At 52.1% G+C, this 12762-nt stretch overlaps 1 protein-coding gene and 1 long non-coding RNA gene across 2 annotated transcripts in view; both read left to right on the top strand.

Moving 5' to 3' along the window:
- Positions 1–257: 257 nt before the first annotated feature.
- LOC121020074 (uncharacterized) lies at positions 258–5304 on the top strand. Its single transcript, XR_005785911.1, has 2 exons — positions 258–1404; positions 5258–5304. It is a non-coding gene; the product is annotated as an uncharacterized LOC121020074 (long non-coding RNA).
- A 1975-nt stretch (positions 5305–7279) lies between these two features.
- Positions 7280–12762, top strand: part of KLHL21 (kelch like family member 21) — a 12535-nt gene continuing 7052 nt past the window's right edge. The window contains exons 1-2 of the mRNA XM_040459965.1: positions 7280–8367; positions 10565–10970. Of these exons, the coding sequence (XP_040315899.1) occupies positions 7347–8367; positions 10565–10970 (1427 nt within the window). The 5' untranslated portion in view covers positions 7280–7346. The remainder of the gene's footprint in view (positions 8368–10564; positions 10971–12762) is intronic.

Below are 12762 nucleotides of genomic sequence, written 5' to 3'. Positions count from 1 at the left end.
CAGCTCCGCCTCTAAGGCGCACAAAGGCCTCCTCGCGGACTACAAGCCCCATAGAGCTCCACGGCGACTGCCCGGTTTCTGGGGGCGGTGTCTCCGGGACCTGAGGCTGCCGGAGCGGGGGAGGTGCGGAGGCTTGCTCCGGCTCGGCGGTGGGGGAGGGGCGGTGCGAGCGGTAGCGCCGCGGTCTCCGCGGGGGCGGGGGTCGCCTCGGCGGGTGGGGGCGGGGCTGACGGCTTTGGACCAGGAGGGCCGGGGCGACGCCTGGCGTCTCCTTTGGGACTTGGGGTTCGGGCACCTTTGTGGGACCGTGGTCCCCGCGGCCCGGGCGGGACTGGGGGCGGCGGGGGCGACAGGCGCTGACGTCGCGGCCGCCCCTGGGCTCGGGTCGGCGGTGCGAACTTGTTTTCGCGGTGGGGGTATTCTGGCCCACTCCTGTCCCACGGGTCCTGGGGCGGCGGGACCGAGGACCTCCTGGTATCTGTAGGATCCACTTTGGGGTGCCGAGTTACTGCGTTTTTAGAAACTGTGCTAGCATCATCGATGTTTTGGAAGATGTTAGCCTAAATTAGATTTTTTTTTTTCTTTTTTCCTCTCTGCCTCATCTTGGGACTGCCCCTGCTTTCTTACGTTAATGGCATTATCTTCTGAATATATTCTCACAGGATTACAACAGTGGGTGAGGGAGAAACCTAGTAAAGATGTTTGGTATTGACATTGATTTTATTGATATTTAATTGAGAAGTTTGCGGTGTTTAAACGCTGGACCGCTGAGTATTTTACAACTTTATATGTTGAAGGTTGATTGACATTGAACACTTAGTTGAAAATTAACCGCTCTGATAAAATTACCAGAGGAGGCCTGATCGTTCTTGAACATTTTTGATAAGCATTTAAAAGAAAAAAGCCTATAGATGATTCAATAACATGTTTGGTAGCTTCGAAGACAAAGGAACTGTGTTAAAGAGGAGTGACATAAAATTTTTAATTTGAATCACAAAAACGACTCCTTGACTCACTAAATCGAAAAAGATGATTGGAAGAATCTCTTGGAGGTTATTTCTGAGGGAGTGAATGCTATGTTGGTTGACTATCACTATTGAGATTGTTAAAATAATTCCGAAGGAAACTAGTAGTTAAAGGACCGGGGTTTGTCTTAGAAATGCTTTTCTGAACCGCAGTTTCCTAAATTCTAAAATTTTTATCACAGTTCCTTTCTCAAAAAATGATAGTTTACTATTTTTGCTGTTATTTTTTAATGTAATTTCAGCAATGTCTTCCCGGACTGGAGAGAGCCACAGCGGCGATAACAAAATGAGGTGATCTAGGAAGTTAGATTAAAAACAGACGTTGAACTTGGCCTGTGGAAACATCATCAACAGCTTCTTACCCAGTTGTCACATTCAGGTGATTTAGCAGGATTTAGAATGCTAACTGATCACTACGGCCAGAGCAAATGTCCTGAGGTTAGCCAGTGTTGCCCAGGGTCAGATTACCAGCAGCAACCTGTTTTGCCTGAATAAGAAAAGACCGGGGCTCCTGGGTGGCTCAGTCTGACTCTTGGTTTCCGCTTGGGTCACCATCTCACCATTTTTAGTTGGAGCCCTGCATGGGGCTCTGCACTGACAGCATGGAGCCTGCCCGGGATTCTCTGTCTCCCTTGCTTTCTGCCCCTCCCCACTCTCTCTCTCAAATATAAATAAACACCTAAAAAATTTTAAAAAGGGCCGGGAAGGGATATTATTCTTTTGTTGGTTTAAAAGTGTAAATGCCAGGGGCGCCTGGGTGGCGCAGTGGGTTAAGCGTCCGACTTCAGCCAGGTCGTGGTCCGTGAGTTCGAGCCCCGCGTTAGGCTCTGGGCTGATGGCTCGGAGCCTGTTTCCGATTCTGTGTCTCCCTCTCTCTCTGCCCCTCCCCCGTTCATGCTCTGTCTCTCTCTGTCCCAAAAATAAATAAACGTTTAAAAAAAATACAGAAAAATATTAAAAAATAAAAATAAAAAATAAATAAATAAAAGTGTAAATGCCAAAAAGAGTATTAATTGGAGGTGAAGTCCAAGTAAACGAAAAGGGAATTTTTTTAACTGCTAATTATTCCCATAGTAAATTCATAGAGTAAATGTTAATTAAATCCTCCTCCTATTAAGAAATTGAAGTGAAGAACTTGTTGGTAATAATAATGGACTTGATGACAAAAGCCTAGAATTCAGGGATCTATATTGAATGGAATCACTCAGACATATTAAGGAAAGAAAATTCCAAACCTGAATTGTGTCATGTAACAGGGATCATTCTTGCTCAGAATAGGTGTTTGATAGATACTTCTTGAATAACTTATTAACAAACAGTAGTTCTTGGTACACAGATATGACCAGTACTTCCTGATGTCTGCTTGTTTCCCCGCCTTGCACTCCCAAAAACTTCCTGGAGGACCTTCTTGGTCTCCTTCCTTTGATTCCTCTTAGAAGTTTAGCCCTCTGGAGGAGGTTTAGACATGAATATTTACCCTCCCTTCCCTAGACTCAAGGAAGGATTATAATACCAATAATTGACCCAAAGTCAGTAGCATAATATGTACTTGTATTATCTCATCAATACACAGATTATATGTATTTAGTACAGAAAGGCAGAAAATATAGGCAAGCACAAACACTGAAGTAATGTAGTTGGTTTGTCTAGTTTATTTCTCAGGTGTCCTTGTACTATTCCTGGGCTCCAGGGGGCAAATTTGGAATTCAAGGATTAATGCAAGAGCATTAGCCACAGTAGCCAGATACTTGGAGACTGTGATTCCTTGTTTTCTGCCTTTAGGGGAAAAAAAATTATTATTATACCTGCTGATTATTACAGTTATTTGGAAAAGAGGGAGAAAAAAGCCAACGTTAGCACAGGTTGTGACAAGTTTTAAAATACTAAGAATACCGTAGTTTCCCAGTAAGTAACTTGAGAATGTAGTTATTTTAATTGGGTTACCAAATATAGCTTCACCTTTCTAAATCTCACAGCTATACCACATTCATTTAGGGAACATTCTGGAAAGCTTTCTGCCTACCATTATAACTCAGTACCTGAGTGTGGGTATGAACATAACCAGAGGTTTCTTTCTCCCAAAATGACTTTTTGGTGGTTCAGCTTTAATAGAATATTCTTAGGAATTCGTGTGGATCTTTCCCATCCCGTTTTCTGATTTTTCTGACTTCCATCTCCAAGAGACCAAAAAAAAAGTAAAACTTCCTCAAAATCATCTTGTTTTTAACTTTTAGTACCTTGACCACTGTATGAATATATACATGTGAATAATCTTAAGTCATTAATAAATAATTTTTATACCATGTATTGTCACCTCTTTATATAGGGAGGGAAATAACTTATAAACAAATAAGTCAAACGAACTTCTCATACAAGGATTCATAGCTAACACTGTGCTGGATACTGTTTGTAAGTTTTTGCCTACAGGGGCACCTGGGTGGCTCAGTTGGCTAAGCCTCTGACTTCAGCTCAGGTCATGATCTCAGGTTTCGTGAGTTTGAGCCCTGTGTGGGTCTCTGTGCTGACAGCTCAGAGCCTGGAGCCTGCTTCAGATTCTGTGTCTCCCTCTGTCTCTGCCCCTCCCCAACTCATAGGCATCTGCGCGCGCGCTCTCTCTCTCTCTCTCTCTCTCTCAAAAATAAACATTAAAAAACTAATAATAAAAATAAACGTTTTTACCTACTGTATCTCATTTACTTATAATAACGTACTTAATAAATAGAGAATATTATAGCGTTCCTTAAAGGAAAGTTTAGTAAGTTCATTACAAATCACACTTGAGATGGTTCAGAATCAGTAAAGAATTGGGTGTACAATAGGAGAAAAGGCATACTCTCTTTTTAATGGTATAAATGTGTAAGTATGTGCTTCTAAATGTTCTCGAAGGAAAAAAAAACCCAGGATAACCGGCTTTTATAAAATGATCTCCATGACCTCTTGTCCTGTCTGCCTAAAATTAGAATTTAAATATCAAAATTGCATAGTTTAAATTTTTAGAAATGAAATGGTACCATTATTTGTTAAATCACATTACTTTCTCAGACAAAGACCATTTTCATGATATTGGAAGAGGTAAATTTTAAAAACTTTCATGGTTGAAATTTAATTTTTTTTTCTGTGTCCCCTGCCTCAGCAGCCTCCCCCCAGAAGTTTAATCTTTAAATACAAACATTTCCCCCCAAACTATGGGTTGTTGACTAGAGTTAACACCTTTCTCACTGAACACTAGTGTTTCTACCGTGCCCAGATGTGGAATGACATTGGAAGAATTTGCTGGCTCGATCATACTTAAGTGAATGAATTTCTCACTTTCCCATCTTGAACTTTTTTTTTTTTTTTTTTTTTTAATTTCGAGAGAGGGGCCCCTGGGTGGCTCAGTCGGTTAAGCATCTGACTTTGGCTCAGGTCATGGTCTCCCAGTTTGTGAGTTCGAGCCCCACGTCGGCCTCTGTGCTGACAGCTCAGAGCCTGGAGCCTGCTTCGGATTCTGTGTCTCCTCTCTCTGCACCTCCCATGCTCATGCTCTGTCTCTCTCTGTCTCTCAATAATAAATAAACATTGGGCGCCTGGGTGGCTCAGTTGGCTAAGTATCCAACTTCAGCTCAGGTCACGATCTCGCGGTTTGTGGGTTTGAGCCCCACGTCGGGCTCTGTGCTGACAGCTCAGAGCCTGGAGCCTGTTTCAGATTCTGTGTCTCCCTCTCTCTCTCTGACCCTCCCCCATTCATGCTCTATCTCTCTCTGTCTCAAAAATAAATAAACGTTAAAAATAATAATAATAAATAAACATTAAAAAAAATTAATTTCAAGAGAGCCAGCGGGGGAGAGGGGCAGAAAGAGATTGTTAAGCAGTTTCCACACTCAGCGTGGAGCCCAACACGGAGCTCCATCCCACAACCTTGGGATCATGACCTGAGCCAGAACAGAGTCTATTAACCAACTGAACCACCCATGTGCCCCCCTCCCCCACCATCTTGAACTCTTATGGTTGATCAGATGAGTGAGAAAAGGAACTAGATAGCATGCCTGGGTTAGTGGGTGATTCAAATTTCCAAACACAGCTGATGGGTCTAAATCTGTTCCTTTATTTTCTAACCACATTCCTATGTTGCCTTAGATATGTACACATGGCTTCGAATGCTCCCCTTTTAGGTCCAGGATATTAATAATATACCTTTTTTTCTCAAGAACTGAATTCTTAATTGTATTTTCAACTATTATCTCACCAAACAGAGTATGTCTATCTAGTACAGAAAGAGAAAAACACAGGCAAGCACAAACAATGAAACCTCGCCACCTCAGAATATGTTACCTTCACAATTGCTTTGTGGGCATATGAACAGACAACAAACTGGGCCATACTACGGGTAATCGGATTTTTTGCTCGACACTGTAGCACGAATATCTTATTCCAATAAATACATGCATCATTATTTCTTCAGGACTTCACAGTAAGGCTGATTTGTTTAAGTACACAAAACTGGACTCCGTCCTTCACCAGAGCAACATTATTTGATTTATGAAAGCTTTGCTTTCTGCAAGGTGGACAAGTTCTGACCCAGAGGGAGTGTAGTACTTTTCCCTACAAACATCCCACTTCCTGGCTACTCAGACTCTCTTGTCACAAAGCCTGTGCAAGTAAGCTATTGGCCGGGCTCCTGGGCCCAGGAATGCTGCCGCTGCCGTTAATAGCTGTGTGAACAGTCCATCTATGGGCAACACGCAGCCGCCTGGGTACCTGAATGTTTTTTTTCACTCAGGCCTGTGCTTCCCATGCTGAAATTTGGACCAGACACATTCTCAGGGCAAGATGATGAGATTCAAAGCACAAGAGAAAGCCTGCAGTTCGCATTTCAGAGATGGAGGAAAAACAAGATGTCTTCTCCAAAGGTTGTGCCCACTCAGCTGGAACCAAGAAATGACAGCAACCCCCGGGTGCCTGGCCCGCCCTGGGACACACGTGGGCGCGTGGGTGAGGCGTTCACCAGGAATGTTTCTGCGAGGCCCACAGGGCATGGGTGGGGGCTACTAAATAACAAAAACCCAGGTTTCTTCTGAGAAGCAAAAGGACTGGAGTCTTTTCTAAAACCGAGCAAAGCGTCTGCTAAAGAAAAAACATGGCTTCCAAGGGAGGGAATTTTTTTCACCTAGTTACGTTGAAAGTGGAGTCCTGGTATTGTATTCACGGGAACCACACTAAGGAAGATTCCTTTCTTCACAGTCACCCCACAAGTGACTGTGACGCTCCTGAACGCCCACATCCCTGGTTTTTCAGGCAGTCCCCTGTCTGACCTTGAGCTAAAGGCAGTGTCCCCAGGCCCCTAGCGTCCCCTCTCCTGGAATAGGAAAAACTGCTGCTTTCGCCGGAATTATTTACATTATTTATATTATTATAATTTTCTGGTACTTGAGCCTTTTGTTCAACCTAATAGCACGTTCTTCTGCATTCTCACGGCGGTCTCCTACCCTCAAGTTTTCTGCCTTCCCCACGTCCACTTCCAGGAGAGGGGGCGAGGAGCCTGGGGGTCGAGCCCGCGCGGGCCTGCGCCCTCAGAAGGCAGCTCTGGAGCCTGAGTCTCTATGAATCGGCAACCAGAAGTGCGCCTCGTACGCTGACGAAAGTTAATGACCGAGTTAGTCAAGTTTGAAACTCCTGCAGGAACACAGTGGAGCAGATTCTTGGCGTCTGGCCCCGTGTCACTTACAAGTGCGCCAAGAAAAAACGTCACCTAAAAAAGCTTATACTTGTTCAAGCCTTAGTCCTGAATTGTAAAAATCCTGTCTTTTGAGATCTGCCCGGCAATAAGGTTAACTAGCAACCCTCGGAACTAGTGGAATTCAAAACAAAATAAAAACAAAACAAGAAAAAGGTACTGTAGCGAGCCGCCCAGGGGCTCAGGGGCCGCCGACTGGGTAGGGAAGTCTGGCGCGAAAGGGGCGGCTCCGGTTCCGGGCGCCGAGCTCGCCCCCGCCGGCTTCGGCCCCGCAGCCCGGCCCGGTGCGTCGTGGGCGGGCCCTGGAGGCCCCCGACCCCGGACGGAGAGGACACACGACGCCCGGCAGGCCCGGCTCGGACGGGGGGCCGCGGGAAGCCCCGTAAGGGCGCGGGCGGGCGGTAGTGACTCAGCCTCGGGCGCATGGGGCGGGCGGCGGCGCCGGGCTCGGAGGGGTTAAGTAGGCGGGGCCAGCGACGGCCCGCCCCTCCCGGCCCGCCCCCGAGGCCGCGGCGCCCGGCGGTACTTATAGCGGCGGCGCGGGACGCGCGGCGTTCCTCCCGCTGGCCCCGGCCGCGGCTCGTCCTAGTTACCCCAACGACGGCGCCATGGAGCGGCCGGCGCCCCTGGCCGTGCTGCCCTTCTCGGACCCCGCGCACGCGCTGAGCCTGCTGCGCGGCCTGAGCCAGCTCCGCGCCGAGCGCAAGTTCCTGGACGTGACGCTGGAGGCGGCGGGCGGGCGCGACTTCCCCGCGCACCGCGCCGTGCTGGCGGCCGCCAGCCCCTACTTCCGCGCCATGTTCGCCGGGCAGCTGCGCGAGAGCCGCGCCGAGCGGGTGCGACTGCACGGCGTGCCGCCCGACATGCTGCAGCTGCTGCTCGACTTCAGCTACACGGGCCGCGTGGCGGTGAGCGGCGACAACGCCGAGCCGCTGCTGCGGGCCGCCGACCTGCTGCAGTTCCCGGCCGTGAAGGAGGCGTGCGGCGCCTTCCTGCAGCAGCAGCTCGACCTGGCCAACTGCCTGGACATGCAGGACTTCGCCGAGGCCTTCAGTTGCGCGGGGCTGGCGAGCGCGGCGCAGCGCTTCATCCTGCGCCACGTGGGCGAGCTGGGCCCCGAGCAGCTGGAGCGCCTGCCGCTGGCGCGCCTGCTGCGCTACCTGCGCGACGACGGGCTGTGCGTGCCCAAGGAGGAGGCCGCCTACCAGCTGGCGCTGCGCTGGGTGCGCGCGGACCCGCCGCGCCGCGCCGCGCACTGGCCGCAGCTGCTGGAGGCGGTGCGCCTGCCCTTCGTGCGCCGCTTCTACCTGCTGGCGCACGTCGAGGCCGAGCCGCTGGTGGCGCGCTGCCCGCCCTGCCTGCGCCTGCTGCGCGAGGCGCGCGACTTCCAGGCGGCGCGCTACGACCGCCACGACCGCGGGCCCTGCCCCCGCATGCGCCCGCGCCCCTCCACGGGCCTCGCCGAGATCCTCGTGCTCGTGGGTGGCTGCGACCAGGACTGCGACGAGCTGGTCACCGTCGACTGCTACAACCCACAGACGGGCCAGTGGCGCTACCTGGCCGAGTTCCCCGACCACCTGGGCGGGGGCTACAGCATCGTGGCGCTGGGCAACGACATCTACGTGACGGGTGAGGGGACCGGGGGCCGGCCGGGAGGGCCCCGGGTGTTAGTCTCCTGCGGCCTTGGGAGAGTGCGTTTTCCGAACCTGGAATCCTAGAACCGCCCCACAGTGCGAGCGCCCCTTCCCTTCCCCCGCCCCTTCTTGGCCAGTGGGTACGCTTCGAGAGCTGGTGCTTTCGACCTGGAAGTCCGTTGTGTGAGCTGCGACAAGCAGCTCCTTGTGGTCTCTGTGTTCCCCGATGTTGGGGGGGGGAGGGGAGGGTAAGCAGCCTAGATGACAGATGAGCCCACTCCTTGCCCGGGAGGTGCCCCCACCCCCATTTGGTTAGAGGATACTGGGGCATTCACCCTGCACAATGGGCGCTTTCTTCTTCTCCCTAAGGAATCCAGGGACAGGCGGGGGACTGGCACTCGATTAGACAACCCATTTCCCGTCCTGGGGATTTCCCCCACACAGCTGAGCCCCACAGGCCCCTTGACACGCTCATTTTGTCACCAGTGACAGGGTTCCCTCAAGCTTGCACCTAGGCTGGTCGCTGGGGGGGGGGGGGGGTCACATGGTGTTTAGGCTGCTCCCTAGTCAGCGACTGTAAACATGGTCACATGCTAAGAGGTTTTCTTCCAGTTACTTGGCTCAAACCCCAAAACACTGCCGAGTCATGCTGGGCGGGTCCCATCCTGCCCCGGTCCTGGGCATCTCCCACATTTTTCATTAAAGATAAATCCCAGTTCAGACATGGGGCTACCTCCTTCCCTGGGGTGAGGAGGGGCGGTCTCTGTGACAGCTATATAAGGAAAGAACCCGACTCGGCAAGCAGCCCTGGGCCCTGCAGAAGGCTGTTATCAGTCAGTGAACTGAGGCTGTGCCCCGCGTGGCACCTTCAGGAGAACGCCAGCTCTGAGCTCTGGTGTTCCCACTCCCCAGCCCCACACGCACCACCAGTTGGCGAGTGGAGAAACCTTGGGTTAAGGACGTGCTCAGCTCTTGGCCTGCTGCTCTGTTCCAGCGTTTGCTGGAATATGCTGGAATTGGTCGCTTTCCAGTTTGGGGTTGGTTGGCCCTGTGTTCGGGAACTGTGTGCCCTCCCAACACATGAAAGTCTGGCCAGTGCACTCCCTCCCAGAACTGGTTAGACTCACCCCAACTTTGCACACCCTTCCATAAACGTCTCAGCTGAGCAGCTAATCCTTTGGGGTTAGACAGGTGGCTGGGTCATTCCATACAGCTGCCTGGAGGGAATTTCACAGGGGCAAGGAAGCTGGTTTCAGCTGCCTTGGATGCAGTTATCCTTTAGGAGGAAGAAAGCAGGCAGAGTGCACTTTGTAAGAGCTTTGTGTTTTAAAAAGCTCAAGGCTGTGAGACAGGATGTCATGCGTGCTTTGCCCTGTGGCGCCAGCTCTGGGGAGGGGGGATGTGACCCCGCCCCTGGATTCTGGGGATCCCTTCAGGCTGTGGGAATTCTAATGTTCTGGGTTTAACTTATGATTACAGCCAGCACCCCGGGGGGCAGTGAGTGGTTGGCTCTTTTTTTGAAAGAAATGTAGAAAGAACTTGATTGATTTTTTTTTTTTTTTTCCCCTGGACGAGGCACATGTCGGTAACTTGTGCCTAAATCAAGAACTGGATCCCCAGGATTCCCCCCGTAGCGTTTCTTTCCGTGCTGGGCTCTTGCTTGCAGTGTGAGGTAGATTTCCTATCGGCTTGTCCTGGCCCTGCCTTGTTTGCGGCTGCCCAGAAAGGCTAGAATTCCACAAACAAGGCCGTGTGGGCCCTGCCACATGCTTTGTGGCCCCCCAGAAGTTTTGGCTCTGAGACCCAGGTCCTGGTGCAGTTGGGGTGTTGGACAGTGTCTGTGGGGGTCCAGACCGCGATTGCTGTTTACTTAGAATTCTGACTCCAGGGCCCTTGTTTGACCCACAGGGACTGGCGGTGTTCTTGTGGCAGGAAGCTCTTATACCCCTGGGCGGTGGTCGGCACCTGCACTGCCTCAGCCCCCCCACCCCCCCTCCCCCGCCCCGCCCCGGCATGGAGCCCCTCTAGCCAGGGCTTTGGTGAGAGAACCCATGTGTTGAAACCATGTGCTGAAACCCAGTGAGGCTACTTCCTGCCCTGGGAGGCTCGCTCTGGGAAGTTCATCGAGGCCCGCGTGGGTGCCTCACCCCCGAGTCCGCACGGGCTGACCTGTGCGATGCACGTCCCGGCAGGTGGGTCTGACGGCTCCCGGCTCTATGACTGCGTGTGGAGGTACAATTCCAGCGTGAACGAGTGGACGGAGGTGGCGCCCATGCTGAAGGCCCGTGAGTACCACAGCTCCTCCGTGCTCGACGGGCTGCTGTACGTGGTGGCCGCGGACAGCACGGAGCGCTACGACCATACCACCGACTCCTGGGAGGCCCTGCAGCCCATGACCTACCCCATGGACAACTGCTCCACCACCGCCTGCCGCGGCCGCCTCTACGCCATCGGCTCGCTGGCCGGCAAGGAGACCATGGTGATGCAGTGCTACCACCCGGACACGGACCTGTGGTCGCTGGTGGACTGTGGCCCGCTCCCACCCTGGTCCTTTGCCCCCAAGACGGTGACTCTGAACGGACTTATGTACTTCATCAGGTGAGTATCCTGAAGCCGAGGCCTCTCCACAGCCTTTCTTACCAGGCCCCGTGCTAAAGCGCATCATCGCTGTGCTCCCATTTCACAGATGAGGAGGCAGGCCAAGCTGGCATCCGAGGCTAGGTCTTTCTCACCTGTTAGAACAGTTTCTGTGGGCTTCTAGGTTTTCTTGATCAAGGGATCCTGACTGATGGAGTTAGATCCTTGGATTATTGATTGAGTGGAGTTAGGGCCTTTTAGAGAGCTGAGACTCTAGAAGCTAAACCACGTGTTGCTTTGCCTGTCTTCCACCCTGAGGATCCCGCTGTATAGACCCTGGTGGTTCTCATGTGGCATTCATTAAGAAAGGAATTTGTCCTACATAAGGGGGGTTTTGCATCTTAAGACCAGAGGAGGGGCATGTGGGTGGCTCAGGCGGTTGGGCGTCCGACTCTTGGTTTTGGCTCAGGTCCCAATCAAGCCCCACATCGGGCTCTGCGCTGACAGTGTGGAGCCTGCTTGGGATTCTCTGTCTCCCTCTCTCTCTGCTCATCCCCTGATTGCACTCTCAAAATAAATAAACATTTAAAAAAAAAAAAAAAAAGACTAGGGGAGGGCTTTTTGGAGACTTTGGGTCTTTGGGGAAGTGTTGCTTTGTCAGAGGGACCCTTTGCTCACCCAGCAGTGTGTCTTCACCCTGCTGCCAGGTGCAAGAGCCGGGGGTGGGGGGGTCAGCTCCACCCCCCCTTATTTATTATTTTTAATGTTTACTTGTTTTTGAGAGAGAGTGTGTGAGCAGGGGGAGGGGCAGAGAGCGAGGGACACACAGAATTGGAAGCAGGCTCCAGGCTCTGAGCTGTCAGCACAGAGCCCAACGTGGGTTTGAACTCACAGACCGTGAGATCGTAACCTGAGCTGAAGTTGGATGCTTAACCAACTAAGCCACCCGGGGGGCCCCACCCTCTCTGTTTAAAAAAAATTTTTTTTTTTAACGTTTATTTATTTTTGGGACAGAGAGAGACAGAGCATGAACGGGGGAGGGTCAGAGAAAGGGAGACACAGAATCCGAAACAGGCTCCAGGCTCTGAGCTGTCAGCCCAGAGCCCGACGCGGGGCTCGAACTCACGGACCGTGAGATCGTGACCTGAGCCGAAGTCGGTCACCCAACCGACTGAGCCACCCAGGCGCCCCGCACCCTCTCTGTTTAAAGCAATACTTGGGCATTCAGCACATGTCTCTGCAGGTCCCATCTATGCCTTTCCCGCCTGAGCTGGCACAGGAAGGGCCCACGGCCCTGGGATCTAAGGATCCCACAGCCAGTCGGGACCAGGGACCACTCCTAGCAGGGAGCCGGCCCTAAAGCTGTCTGGGGGGAATGATGAGGACAATAGTTAGCATGCGTCAGGGCCCCCGAGCTGGGTGTGGTCTGCCTCCTGGGCAGGAGTCCATCTCTATGACTGTCTGACTCTCGAGATGGGCACCACTGTCATCCCTAATTCATAGACGGCAGCAGAGGCTTAGAGGGGTAAGGAGTTTATGGGACGGCACGGGGTTTGAGTCCAGGATATCCAGCCCAGGGCCCAGTGCGGTGTTGCTATATCGTGGTCTCCCTGGGCCAGGCTGTGGCCTTGGGAGCATGGGGCAGACATGGAGTGGCCAGGGGGTCACCATGCATCTGTGTGTCTTGACTTGCCACAGCCAAATATCCCCTCCTGATGGGCCAGCAGGCGTTCAGGGAAGTAGGAGCTCCTGTCTGCTGTGCACAGCCTGTGTGTGTGTGTGTGTGTGTGTGTGTGTGTGTGTGTGTGTGTGT

Source organism: Herpailurus yagouaroundi, unplaced genomic scaffold, assembly GCF_014898765.1.
Source record: "Herpailurus yagouaroundi ecotype Mexico unplaced genomic scaffold, PumYag 77, whole genome shotgun sequence".
NCBI lineage: Eukaryota > Metazoa > Chordata > Mammalia > Carnivora > Felidae > Herpailurus > Herpailurus yagouaroundi.
The sequence above is the reverse complement of the archived record's forward strand: the minus strand, read 5'-3'. Positions and strand labels throughout refer to the sequence as shown.